This window comes from Trachurus trachurus (assembly GCF_905171665.1).
Source record: "Trachurus trachurus genome assembly, chromosome: 1".
Lineage (NCBI taxonomy): Eukaryota > Metazoa > Chordata > Actinopteri > Carangiformes > Carangidae > Trachurus > Trachurus trachurus.
The window spans coordinates 5,334,225-5,356,853 of NC_139891.1; the positions used below are offsets into that span (position 1 = coordinate 5,334,225).

Below are 22,629 nucleotides of genomic sequence, written 5' to 3' on the forward strand. Positions count from 1 at the left end.
TCCCCCTAAATGCTGCTGACTTTGCAAAATTCTTTTCCATCTTGTTGCCTCTGAATATTTCTGCAAACTTCTTTCACGTCACAGTGTAAGTGGTGTTGTAAGTAAGGGAACCCTTGTGTCGCCTGTTTGACTATGTCACTCGTAAGATTTCCTCAGAAGTTTATATTGTAACATCTCTGGACCAGCATTGGCACTCGATTAGGGTTATTTTGTTGCTGTATTTATATTCATGTTATAACCCACCAAGAGTTTAATTTATCTATTTAATCTATGATACTTGTGGAGGAAACACAAACTGTTATACACACAAATATACGGACACACATTCCACTTTTGTCTCCCTATAACAGAGGCCAAGTCACGGCATTGTGTTGTTTTACTGCATGTGTATTCAGACTAAATGTTTATGTAAATGAAGCTCCAAATAGTCAACATGTTATCAGCATCAGGGTGAAGTTTTTGTCCATGTCAGTGGAAAAATGGGTCAAAATGCCTGGAAACTCTGCTGTTTTTTTTTCTTTTTTTTTCACAAGAGGTAGATTTAGAAGAAAGACCATCCAATGGGTTCCCATCACCCTAACATTGCACTATATTTGTCAGTGCTCAAATATTTGGAAAAATAGGAGGAGAGCAAGACAGGGAGGGGGGCAATGATGAGTGTCCAGAACAGATACTGACCCCTCATACTCCCACCCCAACTCTGCAAGCCTTACGTGCCTATTTATAGGGGAAAATTGCGCTATGGAAAAATATGACAAAGCTGCATTCCATAAATAAGCTGGGAATGGTGGAAAAGAGCACACGGCTTAGTCTCTGAAGGCCTGAGTGGTGGTTCTCAGGCTTGGCTTTGGAGCCTCCACACGCCAGAGTAGCAGGGCTGCAGCTGCCGTTAACCAGGTTTCTGTCCTAATGTGGTGCAAATTTTTGCCTGAATTTCCAGAAACTTGGCAGCGAAAAAGTCAAATTAACAAGTGTTTTTAAAAAAAATTGTTTTTATCCAACCTTTGTGTGGATGTTAGTGGTTAATTCACCAAAAACAGTTGGGGACACCAATCGTCGGGTGCCATTAACAGAAAGATTGCAGGTCTCAATAGAAAACCAAGGGAAAAAAATTTAACTTAAAGCAGAAGTAAGCGATCCGGTGGTTTTGGCTAACTTCCTGTCAGCCGATGGAGTTAGCAGTCCCCGCCCTCGTCCCTACGTCACCACATTCACGCGCATCCCTTGGCTGCACACACAGAGAGGACCGCCCCTTTATGCCGTTCTCTCTCCTCATTGGATAAAGGTTGTAGGATACAAGGAAAGTTTTCTCCTCGGTTTACAGCAGAGCAGAGTGACTGACAGACCCGTGTTTCAGACCAAACACTCTATATAAGTGATTGCTGTCGGAAGATAGAACTATTTAAGACTTATATTAACACAAACATTCCGCTTACCTCTGCTTTAATTAAGGTATCGAAGGAAAAGTCAAACAATAGCTCTGCTCCCGTTTTCTCCAAAACATCCTGTATTAGCTGAGCTTTGTCATTGATTTTTAATGTAAAACTGTTTCATTCAGTGTTTCCACTGGCTTCGATCCCCTGTTTTATTTACTATATTGAGTAGGACACCTCTGAGGATACTTTAGCTTCCAGTAAAAGTCTCCAGGTTGTTCTGTTCATAATTTATCAGAGGAACAATCAAAACAAAGGTGAGCTGCCTGCAACCCTCCCCTGATGTTTCATGTGCACCATAAAGCATCAGCCGAACACTGTTTGGTTGTAATCACCTGGTCTCTTTGGGTTTTTGAGAGGAGGAGACTTCTGAGGATAATCTGGCTCCTGTTAAAAACCTCCTTAATGACTGACACTGAAGGAATCCAGGCCAGGAAAAATGTTTGAACCATTTCCCATCATCCCACACCACTTCATGATGTCACCCAACAGCGTGACATCATAAGATACACACTGTGTTTAATTTGAGGATTTTTCACATTTTTAGTCTCAGTGGTTTCTTGTGGAACATTGAAGCCATGCTTCACTGACTGTCTTTTATCAATACACTACTTTCCCATGTCAGCCAAGCTTGAAACATTTTTTTTGTAATAGCGCTATTTTTTTTAGGGGGGGGGGGGGGTTTCCACTCATTCCACTTGTGTTATTGGAGAGTGTATTCTACATTTTCTAATTTGTTATATTTAGTGTGATTTGTTGGTTTACCTATAGACGGGTTTCTGTGCAACGTCATTGCAGATGTGCGCGCGCAGCCATGGGGCAGAAAGTGGGACATTTCTCATTGTTTACAAGCGGAGTCAAGCAGCAAACGAAAAGGACAAGGAGTGGGCTTTATGCACAGCTCTACTACTTCCTGAATTAAATAGCCTCGCATCACCAGGCTCTTCAGACAAGCGAAGAGCCTGGTGTCTGTTACCTCCGAATTTCGTCTGCATTTTGGTTCCCGTCTGTAGCGGATACCGAAATCACCAAATTCACCAAAATAAAAGTGTTCACCAACATACAACTTATAAAATAGACATTAACTTGTAATAGTAAATTAGATTCCTTAAATTAAAGAGTTTCACCGCATTTTATTAGCCGGGTGCTTTTATTTTGACGGAAAGGCCTGTCTCTCTCGCCCTGGATCCGTTTCCTACCAAAACAGCGAATCAACGGCCCCAGACTAGAAGTAAGCCAGCTCCTGTATTTCCTGTCTTACATTACTGGATGGACTGATTAATCCAGGTGTGTCTGACCTGCCAGCAATGGTCAGACACACCTGGATTAATCAGTCGGTCCAATAATGTAAAACAGGAAATAAAGGAGCTGGCTTTATTCAGGAAGTAGTAGAGCTGTGCATAAAGTCTGTTGTTGTGCTGTTAACTGCACAAACCGGCAAAAGGATGGATAGAAATTGTATAATATCTCGAGGGGATCTCATCCGTTTGCCAAAAAAAAAGAAGATTATGGCTCCAGGCCATTGAGAGGGCGGATTGGGGTCCCGAAGGTCCTAAAGGCGGCGAGTCATAAAACTAAAAATAATATAAATAATCCGAGTAGTGAAATGGCACTCAGATACCGCCCAAGCCCAGCGAGTACTCAAGTACTCGGATATCGGCTGCAGCCCTACAAACAATACAGCATCTACATTGGTATCAGTTCACTCCGAAGTAGTCTTTTGCTAGCCTCGTAAACCAGCCTCTCGCGGAAATGCATTTCATTTCATTTCGACGGAGAGTCTGGCCTCATTCCCGCTGTAAGCGTTTGGCCCGAAACCCTCAGAAGGCCGAACCAATCAGCGTTGCCGCTGTGATTGACACAGCACGTTGGCCAATCAGGGACCAACTGGTGCAAAGCCCCGTCACTAACTTGCTGATTGGCTGAATGGGGTTGTCTGTCAACGCTACTACTCCCGCCCACCCCAAACGCTTACAGGGGGAATGAGGCCAGACTCTGCATTTCCGCGAGAGGCTGGTTTACGAGGCTAGTCTTTTGACCCCTGGTTACGCGCTGCATGCACCTAGTATTGTTTGTACACAAGAAACCCGTCTATACAGACCAGTCAGTCCACCACTTTTCCCAGTGGATGAACCCCCTGACTTTGTTTGACCCCTAAACTTTCCCTCTAGCACAGTGGTTCCCAACCGTTTTTGGCTTGTGACCCCTTTTTTGACATCACCTCGATTTATATTCGAGAATGTGAAAGTATAGAATACAGTTGTTTAAAATTGTATGTGATGTTTTTAATCATAATTTAAAAATATTTTTTATCAGGAATTTCTTTTATCAATTACTAGACATTTCAGGCAACCCCATTTGATTTCCAGGTGACCCCATGTGGGGTCCCGACCCCAAGGTTGAAAAACACTACTGTAGCACCACAGTGGGGCTTTGAGCAAACCACCATAACAACAATGGCACCCTCACAGAAGTATTGATTAAAAAAATCAGAGAAGCCCAAACCCCAGAACAAATGAGAAATACATAAATGGATATTCTATAAAATGCTACAGTATAAAATCTCATTTGCTGTGAATCTTCATCTTTTCACAGTCGGTGGTTTAATAAAACACTGAAACACATTAACTAAACAAACGTGTTATGGTCTGTGACTGTCTCCTCAGTGCGATTAAGCACTTCCTGGTACCTTAGTCATCTGCTGCATTGTTGTTAAGGGAAACAAAATAATCCTCTGGTGAGTGTGTGTGTGTATGGTGTGTGTGTGTGTGTGTGTTTGTCTTGACTTCAATTATAAATGGAAACTGAAACAGCCATTTACAGGGCTAATGACATGGCCATTGTCCGCAGAAATGTTTTAGAAATGCATACAAGAGCCTTTTAATGACTGAAGCCTTCCAGTTCTTGACCAAGAAAACACGCTGCTTTAATGGATGAAATTGAAAGTGAATTGACCCCCAACCCTGATGTGTGCAGTGTGCCTGTGTGCTGGACTACCCAGCATGCATTCAGTCTCAGCCCAGCTAGACAGCCCCAGATGTCAGGCAGCAGTGGTGGCTTATAGGACCCCAGACGACTGGTCTTCACAAGGACACGCTCTCCCTGAGGCCCGCTGCCAAGTTCCAGGCTCCAGAGGGTCCAGAGGGTCAGCCTCCCCACTCTACCTCCAAACCCCCCCACCCCAACCCCCGCCCCTTGCAAAAACCACTGCCATAACAGCAGCTAAGGAGCTATGAATAAACAGGCTGTCATTGTCTCGTAATATATTTATGGAAGACAGAAGCTGCATTTTTTCTGTCGCTTGTGTGGTATTTTGTCTTTGTGGGAAACTGGGAAACTATGCACTCATCTTGTGGGACAGCGAGACAAAACGGTTAGGAGCTACTGTGTGAAAGACGTGTGTGTGTGTGTGTATGTGTGTGTCTGCAACATTTAGAAAGACAGAAGTAGACTTACCCAGATAAAATTAAAACAATATTTCCAGAAGAGGAGTTTACATGTCTACATAATTTGTTTCCTTCATCTTTGTTTATATAAAATAGTCCCACATGAAACTAACATCATATTAGAAGAATGGTTGAGGTCAGTTTTGGACTTAAAAATGTCTTGTCACTTCAGACAAAAACAAATAAATGTGGTGTGATGAGATCAGAAAGGAATCCAGATCTATCTAAACAACCATGAAACATTTGTGTTTTTTAAAGTCCAATTTTTCTGCACAGCTCTCTTTACTTCACCCACTAGAAACTAAACTATGATCCATATAGTTGCATATATTTCACTATCCACAATAACCAGACCAATATCTATAAATAAACAAAAGAATATTCAGAGCACAAATAATGTATGAAAAAAATTACAGACTATAATTTGTATTTTATTGAAAGAGAATCTGGCTGTCAGTCTGTCTGACTGTGAGCTTGTGGCCATCAACTGCTTACTCACCTGTCAAAGCTGACCCACTCTCATGCAGAAGTTAAAGAATTAATCAAATTTAAACTATTTACTTATAAAGAAATTTTACGGAGGACATTTGCAACACCGGTCAAAACAATTTTTTGTAACAGGCTGTAAACATGTTTGTTTCTAGTGTAAGGTTGGACATGTTACATTGGAGTCTATACGGGGATTTAATTACTTCTGGAACCAACCTCAAGCAGCCACCCGAAAAAGTGCTGTTTTTGGTACTTATACTTTGGCTTCATTTATGAACCAAAAGAATGAAGGTGACCAGCTGAAAATTGGAGCTCAAGGTTCTAGGTGAAAAATGAGATCACCAAAGAAACAGGGTTGATTGTACATTTCATGGCAGTCATCCAGACATTTTACTCTGGACTAAGAACACCAACTCCATGGGGGCGTCACTCTGCTGAGTAATCACCAGTCGTCAATCATCAGTAATCCGGATTCATCATCTGGACTGGTAGTCATGAATGTTCCAGACTTGCAGAGCATGTGAATGTATTTCACAGATTAGATCATACATTTGATCTGCTGGTGGCATTAGATGAAAAACTGGAGGATCTTCAAGTCGTCAGGATTCTGCACAAAATTTTTTGGCAATCCAAAATTTTCATTGTGGAACAAAGTATTCGACCACCAACGTGGTCTTCTCTGTAGCCACAGCTCTGGTGTGGCAAAATCTTAAAGGGATAGTTCACCCAAAATTTTAATTTCACTCATTATCTACTCACCCTCATGTGAACTAAGGGCTGGGAGAAGTTTCAGAGTCCTCCGTGGCTTCTCTGAGTTACAGGGGGTCTCAGCGTAGCAGTGCATGTCCATATAACGGTTGCAAATGGATACCAACTGTCTTCGTAACAAAAAGACACACCAAAAAACATCCAAATACCTCCATGCTGCTCGTATGTAATGTCCGTCTTGTATTGAAGCCCCGAAATGTGAAATAGTCCCGAAAATAATTAAATAAGTCTATATTTCAAGCTTGTTTGTAGCGGAAGCTTCTCGAAGCTCCTCTTCCCGGTTCGTCAAATTTGGACTAACTGGGAAGAGGACAGACCCTGGTTCGTCCAAATTTGACGAACCGGGAAGAGGAGCTTCCGCTACAAACAAGCTTGAAATATAGACTTATTTAATTTTTTTCGGGACAATTTAGCATTTCACGGCTTCAATACAAGACGGATATTACATACGAGCAGCATGGAGGTATTTGGATGTTTTTTGGTGTGTCTTTTTGTTACGAAGACAGTTGGTATCCATTTGCAACCGTCATATGGACATGCACTGCTATGCCGAGACCCCCTGTAACTCAGAGAAGCCACGGAGGACTCTGAAACTTCTCCCAGCCCTTAGTCCACATGAGGGTGAGTAGATAATGAGTGAAATTTAAATTTTGGGTGAACTATCCCTTTAAGGCTCTAGTTTTGCAGACCAGGCGTAAGCACAGTGCCGCACAGGTGTGCCGCGTCAACGGGGTGTGTCCAGGCCACTTTGCAAGTTTCGTGCGCCACGCACCCTGGCACAAGTACTCCTCTCCGTCCCTCCTACCGGCGCAAGTGGGAAAGAGGGAGTGTAGAAGGCGTGAGTGGGTTTAACACAGCAGAGTCAGATCTCCACCAATTAAAATGAGCTCCTCTTCTCACCTATAAATGCACTTCGACATGGACGAAAGAGACGGCGACGCCAGACTCCCTGGAGGAAACTGATGTCGGAGCTCACAGTGGGCGAATATATGGTAACGCAAACAGATCTCCACGGACTGATGAAGCAAAAGTAGTCTGGGAGAAAGTTAATAATATTGTTAATCAGGTAAAAAATAAACTGAGATGATAAACAAATACCATGCGTAACGGGAATGAAATCAGAAGCGGTTGTGCGTAAAGGACACATCGCCAAGCTCCGCATCCTGGCCCTTGTTGGCAAGCGTCTCTATTTTTCTCTTTTCTTTTGAATTTTCTGAGATGAGAGATGCCAAATATATACTCACTATCTGATGACGAGGCTGGTTGCAATGGCGTGTTCAGGGAGTGGCCTTGGGTGGCACAGGCCACCCTTAAAATCTGATTGGCCACCCCAGGTGCCAAACCAAAATTTGATGGGGTATATGTCCATGTCAGAGGGTTTTTATACATTTTACCTTGGCTTTTGTAAAGTTTTTACTTTTTTTTTCAAGAACAAAATATTTAGGTTTTCTATCGCAATGGGCTCAATGCACAGCTCCACTACTTCCTGAACTTAATGCTGCTCCTTTGTTTCCTTCCTGTCTTACATTATTGGACAAACGGATTAATCCAGGTGTGTCTGACCATTGTGACTACTCAGACACACCTGGATTAATCAATTAATTAATTAATTTGTCCAATAATGTAAGACAGGAAACAAATGAGCAGCATTAAGTTCAGGAAATAGTGGAGCTGTGCAAAGAGCCCATTGTATGTTGCCACTCCTGTATTTTGACTAGTAGGTCTAATTTCTCTTGCAGTGTTAGTAACTGAAGTAGATATGGGTATGGCCAAAACCATGTGTGCGTGTGCACATGCATACATGAGTACGTAATGTGTGCGCACAGACGCTCAAGCTCATGCTTCATGCCAACCCACCATAAGTCAGTGCCCCACTTGGGCCACCCCTATCAAAATTTTTGGACACGCGCCTGGCTGGTTGTGGATGTGAACTTGTTAGTTTGCATCACAGTTTCAGGTGTGTTGAGTCAGGTTGAGTTTCCATGACGCGTGACAAATGCCTTTGATCTGACATCAGATGTGAAGGGACAATCGATATAGATATACATTTATGCTGATTCAGTTACATTAACTCATTGAGTGCCAAAAACGTAATTTTACGTTTTTTGCTTTTTTTTAAAAAAAAATTATGAAAATAGACACTTTAACACACCTTTATGTGTAAATTTGGGGACTCTACGACGAGCAGAACTGAAATAGATGACGATCAAAAACTCATGACAGCTCACGATCTGGAAGTTTTCATCATAACTCGGCTTTTGCAAACCGAGTTATGCATGTGGATGCATAACTTTTCTAGAAAAAAAAGCAGGGATTTTGGTGAAAACCAGCCATGTTTAGCTTGAGTTTAATCAGGAAGCACGTAGAAATAAACGGTTTGTGGCCATTTGAAGCAGAAGGTTTCACCTTTCAAATGAGCAATGGCAATGATATAGAATACACTGTGGCTCTACAAAAATCGTCTAAATTGCCGGTACACTTGACTAAAACTTTGGAAAGGAGCGCGGGACTCAATGAGTTAAATAGTGGTTGTTGTGATTATTTGTTGCATTGAAATGCGCCTGACATTCTGTAAAGCAGCCGGTCAGCCAAATTACCACTCGACCAGCTGCGCTTCGCTCTGCGCCGGAAGTAGACCGGGTTGGAGCTGGTGAGCTTTCAGCACTTCGGCGAAGCCTTTTGGCACGAAACTGTCACTGCGCCAAGCTGAATCTGTCGACACCTCCCCCTGCTGCGCCGCCACACCCATCTCCACACACATCGGTCTACCAAACTGACCGCGCACCGTGTTGTAATGCATGAAACTAGCGCTGCACTGGGTTTGCCACCCTGTGCCACCTTGAGCCCCGCCGGGAAACTAGAGCCCTTAGAAACCGGCACTCACATACACACACAAATATAAACTCTATTTATCGGGCAAAATAAAAATGTGTTTTTCTCATACATGAGTGCCTGTCTCTACAATTTTTTGTAATGTTGTTTACCGAGCACCTGGACCTGTCAACAGTTTTTCTTTTTTGTTGTGCGGATGTCCTCCGCACTTTGTGGCAAAATTTTCTCAAATGTCTTCTGTATAAAATCTAGAGAACAGTGTGAAGTGAAAGGCTTGTGTACGATTTTCCATTTGCCGTCATTTCCATGGAATTTGTGAAATTTCTGTCTCCTTACATCGCAGCCCATGGGACAGACTCTAGAATAAACACTAACTAAACTTTGCATAAACATACTTTTCTGTGTCATTGCAATAGTTTCCCATTCAGTTTCTTCCCTGTGTCAGTCTTTTTTTACTGGTGACTTATGTGGCCTCTGTTAATAAAGCTCTTACAATGGGTCATCTCTAATAGTTCCCCAGCTAACCTCCTCCATAGACGGAGGTGATGGAAAGTGATCTTGAAGTAGACAAACATCCTGATGGGATTAGTTTAACTTCTCAAACAAGTGCCTAGTGCGGTTAAGATTGTGTGTTCAGCGTATGTGTGCACATAGCCGCTTTAAGAGCAGAACAGATTGTGTGTGATCTTTTCTGCCTCCTATCAGCTGGCTTACATAAAGGTCAGAGGTCGGGCCTCATTTTGTGTCAGAAAGGTGAGGTTATGTTTACACATACTCTGGTTCACTTCCTCTGATGAAACCAAACCCGACATTCCTACATCTGCAAGGTGGACACAATAAGAAGAACAATACTTTATATGCAAAATAAAAATAACTAAAGAAATCCCACACGTGGTGTTTAAATAAATCAATGCAATGCTCTGCTTTTTTGTTGAGGCTGTAGCTTTTGGTGTTGCTGGACTACTACAGATGTTGTATGTTAATGTTTCTGTAGGAGGTTAAAAGAACATGATACGTCAGATTAAAGCAGAAGTAAGCGGAATGTTTGTGTTAATATAAGTCTTAAATAGTTATATCTGCCGACAGCAATCACTTATATAGAGTGTTTGGTCTGAAACACGGGTCTGTCAGTCACTCTGCTCTGCTGTAAGCCGAGGAGAAAACTTTCCTTGTATCCTACAACCTTTATCCAATGAGGAGAGAGAACGGCATAAAGGGGCGGTCCTCTCTGTGTGTGCAGCCAAGGGATGCGCGTGAATGTGGTGACGTAGGGACGAGGGCGGGGACTGCTAACTCCATCAGCTGACAAGAAGTTAGCCAAAACCACCGGATCGCTTACTTCTGCTTTAAATGTGCTAACATGAAAGACATGGATGGTTTCTTTTAGATGAATAAGCCAATAAGCTGTTCATCGTTCATTTTGAGAAATAGCTAGAAGTTTGGGGGACAATGTTTATCTGCTTTCCTGATAGCATTAGTTCTTTCTTTCTTTGAATCAAAAGAGGCAGGTTTCGGACCGAAACGTTGTTCTTCTTTCATTAAACTATATGCAAGTTAAGACAGTGTGCAGGAGCCTCCTTTAATTCAGTTTTATGACCACACTGGTCTTCTCCAACGCACCTTTCTGCCTTTGGAGGTGTGCAGAAGCTTTTAGTGGTTTCTTTCTTAACAGAATTAACAAATATATTAATGAGAGGACTTTGTTACCTTCGGACGCGGCCAGGCTAGTTGTTCTCTGGCACTATGGTCAGTCAGCTACTGACTTTAGGTCCTCATCGAACTCTTGGCAAGAAAGAAGTACATGATTCATGATTTGTAAAGAATAAAATAAAATCAGACTACTCTTCAGCAATAACAGTTAAGGAAACACCATTCGCTTACACGCAAAGAGTTGTCCACAGCAGTGGAAAGCAACACTGCAACACGTTACTGTAGCTCCTGTTCCTGTTTACTGAAGTTAGCATGCTAAACAGCTCAGGGCCGTTGCATATAGGGGAGAAAGGTGATGACAATTCTAGGGGCCCACAGCCCAGTAGGGCCCACAAAAACCCCCGGGAGACTGATTTTATTTTTTACTAAATTCCTCTTGTACACAGTCAATCAAAAAAATGGCGATGAAAAGTCAGGGGTTGGGGGCCCACTTTAGTATTTTTTCAGGGGGCCCAGAATTCCTAGCAACAGCCCTGAAACAGCTAGCTTTTGTTTTGTCACTTTCCAATATCAATTCACTGGATGCTTGGATGATAGAGACAACAGTGGCCCAAGCTCTCGTCACACAACAATCACCTCCACCAAAAAGCTTCTTTAAATGACAAGGAACACAAAGGCTATACTGTACAGACTGCAGTGTAAGCTGGTATAGAGTTTATGAAACACAAACACTGGCGTTTGAACAGAGATCAAATCGCTTCATGTGTTTGTGAATTTTCTGGATTTTCATGTTCACACGTCGAACATGAAGGTGGACAGACCCGTAGCTATTTGAGAGCTGTGTTCAGAGACCAGATGTGAGTGCAGTGGATGCCATTAAAACGAGGGAAGTGAGCATTGATCTGTTTGACTCTGCTGTGCTGGCTGCTCCATTCACCATCCCCTTCCCCTCCCAGGGCAGTTTAGAGTAATTGCTTGCTCAAGGACTTCAGAGTCCTGATTGCTTTAACCCGCTATGGCTCCATTTGTGTTTGTCCTAGTTAAAGCTAACCCCGCAGTAATAAAGCAATGTGCTGAAGATGTCGACATATTTATGAAAATAAGCCGATTCCACTCTTGACTTGGATCCTTCCTGCCAGTTTCAGACTCTTGACATCACAGGATGTCCGTGTTTACATTATTAACACTTCCATCTGGGGATCTTCCCCTTTGTAACCTGAGCGTATTTGTTGAAAGCATCGTCAGCTCTGCATCTATCGCTCACAGCCCTCTCACGTTCAGACTCCGGGGCTCTGTCTGTCCGCTGCACATCAGTGTGCTGTCATAGTGTTGTGTGGAAGCACAGTGCAGAGCTGCAGTGCAATAAAACACTCCAGCCCAGGACTGCTTTGCTTTCAGCCTGTGCTTGCCTGCACCAAAGCAGCCAGTGTTAACTGAAACAGCATCCAAGCACCAGCTCTGTCATGTACCTGTGTTCTCCAAAAATAACCACACACGCACTAACTCTCATACACCCATGGACTCTGGCACACGTACGCACAAGCACACTGATGTCCTCCATTATTTACACCCAGGTGTATCTGCATGCAAACGGCCTATTTCGAGACAATCTGATCACACAGCGGAGGCTTCGCCTGGTCTGTTCCTTCGCTCGGTGAGAATATCGCCGGGGCGGAATGGAAACTTCATTTTGCAGGGGCTAATATTAGCCTGGGCCTCTGGAAAATTCCTTTTAAATGATCACAAGCTGAGAAAAGGCAAAGAATTTGTTTAGTGTTTTGCCTGACAGTATTCTCTGCATACACACAGTTTGTTTCTTTTTTTCTTTTTTTTTCAGATGGTACAGCACACAGGAGGGTCCTGGGAACACAGATGTGGAGGGAGGGAGGGAGGGAGGGAGGGTGATGGGGGCTCGTATGATGAAATATAGGGCTGTTTGACTGTCAGTCTGTCTGTCTGAGTTTCTGCTGCCACTTGAACACTTCAAACTACCATGTTCTGCATCCATGCTCATTTAACCGATAAGGAGATCAGATTATTGTGTCCCCTGCTCTGTTTGTGATTTGAAATGCAATTTACGCTGCAGCCTCTGTCATAACAGCCACCATTCAGTCTCACATGAGTGATTTTGCCCTTTTTATTCTATAAAATATAATAGTTTTTTGTCAGTCAGATTATAGATGGAAATACCTGTGTGTGTCCCTGCCTGTTTGCCCCCATCACTGCCTGATGTATATTTAACTCTGTTATCATTATATGACTCTAACTTTATCACCTGTGTTTGTGTATCGGCGTGTGTGTGTGTGTGTGTGTGTGTTTTCCTAGGAAAGTCCCACCTGGCCATAGTTCAGAGGGTAAACAATGAGGGTGAGGGAGACCCTTTCTATGAGGTTCTGGGCATCGTGACACTGGAGGACGTGATAGAAGAAATCATCAAGTCGGAGATCCTGGACGAGACTGACTTGTACAGTAAGTTTCCCTCTCGAGGCTCAGACTTGTTTGAGTTTAAGACTTGAAGGTGTCGTGAGCCCGTCAAAGTAAAAAATCCACTGATCCAATTCCTGTGGTTGAGCTCTGTGTATTAGCTCTCTTACATCACAGTGACTTCTTAAAGCAATTTAATGTTGCTCAAACTCATGGAGCATTATATATACTTGTTAACTTGCAGAGGGTGTCAAATAAGCAGCGCTTTAATTTCAAACACACGTCCACAGCAGATCTTTACATGATGTCAGTATAACACTTCTTGAGAAGTTACTTTTTTTTCCTAGGAGAGCTTGATTATGTACTCAAACTCTCACTCAGGATATAATTGGCTGTGAGTCCCTGATGCTGACTGGATTTATATACATTCAGCCCTCAAGGTAGAAAAGCAGCATCTCCATCTTCAATACTTTGATGCATTTCAGTTCAGGCCATGAATTTATCATTTTTAGGACCAAGGCCATTAAACCTTCAGTGTCACAATAAGAATTTTTAGAGCACAAAGGCCTTTGGGTGTTGTACCTGCAAATAAATAACTTATGTTGGTGATAATGACACACATAACTCAGAAATAACATTTCTCAATATAAATAAAATATATATTTTTTTTAATGTATCAGTTTCAGAATCTATAATTATTGGTTAAAATAACTGAATCACATAATCTATTCCCCATTCTGCCAAAACCCAAATATTTTTTGGGTAAAATCATGCCACAATATATCCTGACAATAAAAGGCAAAAGGCGACATGAAGCTGAAAACTTTGCAGAATCTGAGACATTGTGAATTCTGAGAGGTACAAATATTTGTTTATATATATATATTTATATATATATAGCGACCAAAATTGTTAGATTAAACTTAGTCATGTTGATTTTAAAGCAGAAGTGAGTGATATATTTGTGTTAATATAAGTCTTAAATAGTTATATCTTCCGACAGCAATCACTTACATAGAGTGTTTGGACTGAAACACGGGTCTGTCAGTCACTCTGCTCTGCTCTGCTCTGAGCCGAAGAGAAAACATTTATCGTATCCTACAGTTTTTATCCAATGAGGAGAGAGAACGGCATGCAGGGCTGTGTGTGCAGCCAAGGAACGCCGTGAATGTGGTGACGTAGCGACGAGGACTGTTATGGTGCGTTCAAGGAAACTCGTATTTTTCCGACCGTGAAGTGGTACCAGTTCGATCTGGTACGAGTTCACCGGTCGGAAGTTACGAGTGGCCGTTATAGTGACTTTCACCGGTAAAACAGGTCGGAAAAACACGAGTGGGTTGCCTGGAACGCTACAAAGTCGTAAATTGTGACTTGAAGCTGTAATTTACGATTTCAAAAGCCTGCCTGGAACGCAGCATTAGCGAAAACGACCGGATCACTCACTTCTGCTTTAACTAAGTATTTATGTTTGTACCCAGAGGTGCAGGGTGGGTTAACAGAGATGTTTTACATGAAAAGAAATGAGAGGGACTTTAATGTGTAAATGTGTGATTAGGTTGACATAAATTAAGAGACGGTCAGTGGGATTAAGTGTAAGAACATCCTTGTCCTTCTTCACAGAGTCACTGCAACTAAGTTCAGACTCTTGAGGGCAGCTCATTTTTTTATTATCAGTTTTATTCCTTGAAGAAAAAAAGTTAGTTGTGTAGTTTTCTGCTTAAGTTTCTCTGTGGGGAATGAATTACCTTGTTTTTTGTTTTTTTTAGAGTAAACTTTGTTCATTCTGACAGTTTGACACCAAACTCAAACTGACTGTACTGTTACAACCGTAATGGTATCGGTAGGGCCTGCAGACATGGAGTACGTGCCAGTCTATTTGTTGCCCTAATACATATGGCTTTAAGTAATGCTAAGAATGTGGTAAGCTAACAATGTAGCCCCCTATAGCTCTCCTTTAGTTCTGAGAAGGACGCCACAGCTACGTTTCTGGAAAAAGCAATAAGCTTTGGGTAACTCAAGTTTAGTCACCCTATGACCCGGGACGAGTAGCTCAGTGTCTGTGCAGTGGTAGCTACGGATTGACCTTTTTTTCTGTTGCAGCAAAAGTTTCAGTTTGTATCTCAGCCTCAACTTTACATTTTTTCCCTCCACAGCTGACAACAAGACGAAGAAGAAAATCACCCATCGGGAAAGGAAGCAGGATTTCTCGGCCTTCAAGCCGACCGACAATGAAATGAAGGTTAAAATATCACCTCAGCTTCTGCTGGCTACCCTGCGTTTCCTAGCAACAGGCAAGTGGGCTGCGTTGCTGCTTGACTTCCCCCAGTGTGCCCTCAGCCCCTCACTGTGGGGAAAGTGTGTGTGTATGTGTGTATGTGTGTGAGCTGTTTGTGTGTGCATGTGCCCGTATGGGCTTTGAATTTTTTTGGGCAAGTGGGTGTAGGGGGGCGAGTATGTGTGTAGAATGAGTATCTGTTGTGTGTGTGTGTGGTTGTGTGTGTTTGTGTAAGTTGTGTGAGGACTCACAACAAGAGTGTTGGTATGCTTGTGTGTGTTTGTGAAGAGGTGGAAGGGCCTTTCGGGAGCGCGGCACGGGATGTCTGTGCACGAAACAAAAAAAAAAGGCAGCCGTCTATTTGCTTGCATGTCATGCATTGAAGGTTACATGTTGAGTCACAGCTTTAAAAACACCACCCTGTTTGCTTAGACTCGTTCCTCAGTGACATCACGGCCGGCGTTTTTGGCCTATGATCGGGGTTCTCACACATGTCGACATAGTTAGTGTAAAATGTGAAATATTTCACCCGCTTTCCCGAGGGAAGTGGATTTCTGAACAGGCAGAAGAATATCCCAGTATTACTACAGCAGCAGCAGCAGCAGCAGCAGCAGCAGCAGCAGCGGTTGACCATGTCTCACTGCAGTTGGATTTGCTTTAGAACTTTGACCTAGCAGCTAAGCGTTGATTAAGTTCCTCTAAAGACTATTAGGGAGTTTAGTTCCTGGTGGTGGAGCCAGCAGCCAGCTGACACATATCACCGCCGCTGAGTTGAAGGAGCTGATTGGCCCATTAGGTGGTTGAAGCAGACCAGTCATGATTAGGACACATCTTTTAAAAAGTCTCAAATGAGTTTTCAGTTTGTACAGTATGAGCACAGAGGTTTGTGCGCGACTGAAAGCAACTTTAGGTCAGGAAAAACTTCACAAATAAAACAAAAAGAAAGGAGGAGAGAACATCAGAGATCATCCTGTAGGTCTCATCTATACAAAGAGTGGACAGATATAACAATAACAAAGTTTCAGTTGGGAGAAACATGTTAGTCCAAGTGTGGGAATATGTTTGTGTTGTGTTTTTATCCTAAACTCCTCACACTTTTGTCTTTGAGGCTTCTATGGAGGTTTATTGTTCATTAGAGGTGTGCATTTGTGAAATATTATAATTGGAATAATCTCCACCTTCATTATTAACCTTCATCAATTCATCATTAAAGGTATAATATGTAGGAATTCCCCCCATCTAGCGGCGCGGTTGCATATCTGAACGTATTCTTGATGTTGCATTCACGTGAAATCGGGCAGACATCAGACAGACAACAGACGCTGCATGTAACAGGATAAACAAGCCTCTATGTAAACAAGTGGTCCGCCAGCACGAGGCAAAACAATACAGGCGTGACAATACGTTGTCATGGTGATGTGGTATTGTTTACCTGACCCACGTTTTACCGTCTTTCTCTAGTCGAGTAAAATGACATCCGGTTGGTTTGCCGACAGCTGTCTGCCTGACTGCACCTGAATGCACCTGAATGCAACATCAGTGCCTCCGTCCTTCCTCACACTACACAGTGGTGACAGTTCTAACAGGCGCTACCTGGCTCCGCTGAGTTTCTATGGTTACCTACGCCCACTTATGTATTTGTAACGACTTGTAACAACTCATATTAAGGTACGAGAAAACTTTCACTTGTATGCGAGTGTGATTCGACTTCAGTGAAATACGTATTTATGAAAGCAATATTTGATTTTTGCTAATAAAAAGCCAAATAAGTTACACACTGGGGCTTTAATCTTCACCATTCTTCATTCATAATGCAGTGTGTTTTTTGGGCAGAGGAATTCACCTTCACAGAGTCTCAAAGCTTTAACACAGAGCTGGCTTCAGCAGCAGTGTCTCCAGTGGTCTGAAACAGAAGATATTAATATAAGACAACAGCTGTCAACAAGGTTTAATCAGAGCACTAACAGAGATTAGGAGTGAGTGATTTAATAACAAGTCAGATGCAATAAAACAGCCAAAGTGAAGTGCTGCATGGCTGAGATGGGAGTCAGTCAAGTGATATTAGTGAGGGGAGTGGGATGATTTTTCTTAGCAACTGAAGTGGAGCTATAACTGTATAAAGCCAAAATAAAATATGCCCAAAAAGGGGCAAAAATGAATCGGAAAATAAAAAATCTAAGTAAAAGGAAAGATGTGAAAACTCCCACTGAACTGGCAACTCATGATGTTATTACATATGATGAGCAAAATAGTATTACAGACAGTAAGATTACTTTTTGCAATATATTTAAACCCTAAATGTGAAGTACTGTAACATAAATTCAAACTGGTGTTTTTCCCTCGAGTCAGACCGTCTCTACATCACACAGGTTTTGTTCATATGGCTCATGTGACGACTTCAAAACAAATGTACAAGTGGTTCATTTAGTATTTTGGTACAGAAATGTCTGATAAGTATGTAAGTTAAGTAAAGTGAAATATTCTTTGAACAAAAGTAATTTATTGTTGCCCATAAAGTTGGAATAATATTGTTTTCAGACACATTGCTCTTTTTTATTCCTATTATCGAGAACAAGTCACATTGTCACAGTCATTTCATGAGAAGAGGTAAAAAAAACAAACATTTGATTCCAACTTTATTGGCAATAGTGATAAAAAAAAGAAAAAGAAAATCTGTCATATCCAGCCATTCTCTGTATAAGAAGAACTGATTAATATGAAACTAAAAGTCACCAGTTTTGATCATTAGTAGGCTACTACATCCTCACACTGTTTTTTCACACTCCCTCTCTCTCTCCTCAGAGGTGGAGCCGTTTGCTCCTGTGCAAATGTCAGAAAAGATTCTGCTGCGCTTGTTGAAGCATCCGAACGTCATCCAGGAGCTGAAATATGATGAGAAGAACAAGCGGGCGGCAGAGCACTACCTCTTCCACAGGAACAAGCCCGTGGATTACTTCATCCTCATCCTGCAGGTGCGTGGACATGATGAGGTGCAAACACAAATTTGCTCCAAACCGATATCTAAAAATCAGGCACACTTCTGGACAGCGTTTAAAATGACTTCCAGACCCAGTCATAATAATATTTGTACCTTTTTCCTCCTAAAATAGACAAAGAAGAGTGTGTTTTGTATAGTTCATATGTTTTTTTGACACTACCACACCACATTTTGTTACACTTAGCACATTTTAGTGTGCCAACAAATTGCTGTAAGTACAAGTTGTTGTTTTCAGTAGTTTTACAGTTGTTATAGTCCCACAGGGGTCATGCATCCCATAAAGGTATGCATGGTATGACTGTACTGGATTAGAACACGCTACAGTGCCGTAGATCCACAGCTCATTAGTAATACAAACGTCGGCTCTAAGAGATAACGCCACTTCAAAGCAGTTACATTGTGGTTAGTGGGCAAAAAACATTGTAGCATGTGAAATGTGTTTCTAAGGTTTTCGCAACAAATCACAACAGTCCAGTGTATTTGAAAATGGAGACAGAGACAGCAGGGCTGTGCACATCCCTCTTCCTTCTCTCTCTTTGCAGACACCAAAAAGAAATCCTGCTATAGAGTTACCATTATTTATTCAAAAGAGGATCAAAACGGGCGCTGCTGACCTTCATGTAGCCTTACAGTTTGAAAACTGTAGTCCACTCCGTCTCTGGATGCGTTGTTACTCTACAGTCCCCCTCTTTAGTCTGAAGGAGACGATCACTATCGAGCTTTAGATCAAGGGAAGTCTCAAATCAGTGGCACTGAGGTGGAAACACTCCACAGAACTGGAAATATTACAAAACATAATTCTGACATTCACACACTTTTGTATATTTCCCTCCATCAGCCCACTAAGTCGATATGCATAGTCCTTTCAGATCAAATGACGTGCAGTTTGGACAAGTGTGAGGTCACTGCCCTTGAGCCATTCTGCTTAGGAGCAGATTGGAAGCTATTAAACAGAGTACGGATTTCCTTCAAGTAGTAAAAAGGAGAGGAAAGAGGGAGGGGGTGGATTTGTTCTAAACTCACGGGCAGGGTGAATAAATGTATTTGAGCAGGAAAAGAATCAAAAGATTTTGAAAAGGGCGAAGGAGGAATTGCAAAGCGCAAAGCTGTAGTGGAAAATCCTCGACAGAAAAGACTGAGAGAAACACACTGTAACTGACTCGATGAAGCACTAATGGCCCACGCTCAACATCCATGCATGTGTTTGGATGGATTAATAAATCATAAATCATGAGATGCAGTGGCTCTGTGAAGGAAGCTAAGCGGTCCACCTTGTTGTGTTGTGCAGATTTTGCAGATAACACTTGGTTGTTACTGTCACAGGGGAAAGTGGAAGTGGAGGCAGGAAAAGAAGGGATGAAGTTTGAAGCGGGGCCGTTCTCCTTCTATGGGATGATGGCTCTGACAGCCTCTCCAGGTAAGACCTCTGACCTCTGACCTCTGACACATCCTGTCTGTACTGTAATGCCATGTACCGCAAATCTATATTTGTTTTTGAGCAAGTTGTTCAAATGCAGCTTTATGTGTCTGTAGCCGCCAAAACTTTGCTCACTCAGCTTCATACTCTTTGTCCAGGTATTCTTTGATCGGACAGCTCCTGATTTAGATGATGATGTCATAAAATTTTATTTTGTTTTGTACAGCATTTAAGATTTAAAAACAACTTAATATGTGACATAATATTTCACAGTAATCAGTGAAATGTTCCTCAAAGTTAATGATTAAAACATTGCATAGTGATACATTGTATTAGCCCTTCAACTTAACTTCTAACTTCCAAAGTCTAGCTTAACCAATCACTATATTAAATATGCTATCCAGTTCCATAGTAGTTACAGTTAAATACAGTATGTATCAAGTTGATGATGCTTTTAGCAGCTGCCGTCAGACTTTGTTGCCATAAATTAGTGAAAGTCAAATACAATACAGTAAAATAATTTAAACTTTGTCCTAAATCCTGTGGGAAATGGACCTGCCCTGCTTTGCTGGTGCTAGTAACTAGGTTGTGTTACCAAGAGATCACAGATCAGTTTATAAGGCTCCTGAATTGCTTTTGGTGCATGTTTATGAACAACAGATGTGAGAGTGAAAAGGCCGTCCTGCGGTGACATCATGAGAAAGCGTCACCCAGTGATCCACTTCTGTCTGCTCAGTTCATTCATAAACTACAATACTATTCTCAGCAGCATTCCTCCACTGGTCTGGTTCACTCGGGTGGTGGGATCTGAGAGACACCTACTGGTGGAAGAGTAGAATGACTTCCCACAGTGTGTGTGTCTGTGTGTCTGTGTGTCTGTGTGTCTGTGTGTGTGTGTGCTCAGCATTTAAGATGGATCTGAATTCAATATAATGATTGTACATAATAAGCAGCAGATGATGTGTTTACATTAAATGAACCTCTCAGTAGAAGTCAACAGTACTAAAGACTGAATTATTTTTCAATGTGCTGATGCTTTTCCATCATTTGACCCAGAGTATTTACAGATTGTGGACATGTTTTTATTATTTTCCACCTTTAACAGACTTTTCTCTTTTCTCTTCCCTTCTTCGCTCCATTTCCTCTTCTCTCCCCCAAGTCCCTCTGTCGCTGTCTCGTACGTTTGTGGTCAGTAGAGCTGAATCGTTAGCAGGATCTCCAGGTACAGTGGACTATTCTGTCTTTACACACATACATACACAGTATGTCTTCACATCTAATGCCACACTAAAATCAGATATGCTGAATAATAATGTTGTTGTTGAATTTTAAAATGTTGTATAGTAGCAGTTTAAAGGGATACACCAACATTTTTTTTTCGTGTCTTGCCTCACTCCCGAGTCCATGACCAGCAGATAGACACCATCCTTTCAACTGTGCGTGCAGTAACAAGGAAGATGCGGGCAGAGCTGGCGCACCGCTAATTAGCTTAGCTCAAACTCTGGAAGTGTATAGGTAGTGTTAGCCTGCCTGCTACCCGAGCTGAAATCAGCAGTCAGAAGCTGATTTCATTTTAGCTATAAACTCTGTAAATATATCACTTTATCGACATTTCAAACATTTTTAGGTGAGAAAGTAGCCGTTTAGATCAGCAGTGTGTCGTTCATTTGTCTAAATACCAGCTGTTTATAATTTTGTTTGGACGAATTCGGCGCTACTCAAGCTAGCCGTTGTGACCAACGCACTTCCGGTTACTTTCACAAAATAAAACACCTGTTTCCCTTTACATACAGAAAACCATGACGATGAATTTGTGCTTTTACTTTGAAATAGGAAGCTAACCTACCCTCGATGTAGCTAGCTTGAACCAAAATAAACCGTCTTTGCTTGAACCCTCCATTTGACCGATCTCGTCCCGTTACCGGCATTTGACCTCTGATGACTTTAGGTGGAGGCAGGCTAACACTACCTATGCACTTGAGCGTTTGAGCTAAGCTAATTAGCGGTGCGCCAGCTCTGCCCGTATCTCCCTTGTTACTGCACGCACAGTCGAAAGGATGGTGTCTATCTGCTTGTCATGGACTCGGGAGTGAGGCAAGACACGAAAAAAAAAAATGTTGGCGTATCCCTTTAAGCAGTAACCTAATACATGAGTGTCTTTTTGCCTTGTGTGACTTTGTGGCTGAGACAGTGTTGGTATGTGCATTTCTGAGAGTCTGTTTTGACTTTGTTGCAACATGCTCTGTAAAGTCATGTGTGTGTAAGTGAAAGAGAAAGAGGGAGAGAGGAAAACAGATTCAGATGGAGACTTTAAGACCCTCATCCCCTGAGCCATTAGTCAAGTGGCTGAATGGTGTTGGAGACTGGAGGCCCCAGAGCGGACCCAGGCTCCGCCCCGCTCGCCCCTAACCTTTAACCCTCCGACTACATAAACAAGACCTACAGCTACAGCCCCCTGCCGGACACCACTGAGCGCACATACAAAGACACACACCCACACACATGTTCACACGCGCAGCCACATGTACACGGAGCGCACACACTCACCGCATAGCTACGGTCGGACATGCTGCCACAAACACAAACACACCCACATGTATCCGGAAATGCAGTTGAACAAATATGCCGCAACTGTCAGCGTGTGTTATCTCATCCACACACATTTGAGTGTGTATCTGTGCGTAGGTAAAGGCATTATGTGTGTATCCTTGACACACACTGCCATTTTTTTTTTTTGTATTGACCTGGCCCCTGCGGCCCCTAGAAAGTGGAGTACTAATCCATAAGAGTTCACATGCCAGGTCTTTGGCCCACTGCGCTCGGCCCGCACACACGTACACACACGCTGTTTGTGCGTCTCACTCCCTATCACGCACACACATATTCCAACATGGGAT

The 22,629-nt window shown here is 42.4% G+C and overlaps 1 protein-coding gene across 1 annotated transcript in view; it reads left to right on the plus strand.

Moving 5' to 3' along the window:
• Nucleotides 1–22,629, plus strand: part of cnnm2b (cyclin and CBS domain divalent metal cation transport mediator 2b) — a gene marked incomplete at both ends in the record, with an annotated part of 48,846 nt that overhangs the window by 22,396 nt on the left and 3,821 nt on the right. Inside the window, 5 exons of the mRNA XM_083975132.1 lie at nucleotides 12,944–13,087; nucleotides 15,196–15,333; nucleotides 18,120–18,289; nucleotides 19,639–19,732; nucleotides 20,892–20,954. Of these exons, the coding sequence (XP_083831258.1) occupies nucleotides 12,944–13,087; nucleotides 15,196–15,333; nucleotides 18,120–18,289; nucleotides 19,639–19,732; nucleotides 20,892–20,954 (609 nt within the window). The remainder of the gene's footprint in view (nucleotides 1–12,943; nucleotides 13,088–15,195; nucleotides 15,334–18,119; nucleotides 18,290–19,638; nucleotides 19,733–20,891; nucleotides 20,955–22,629) is intronic.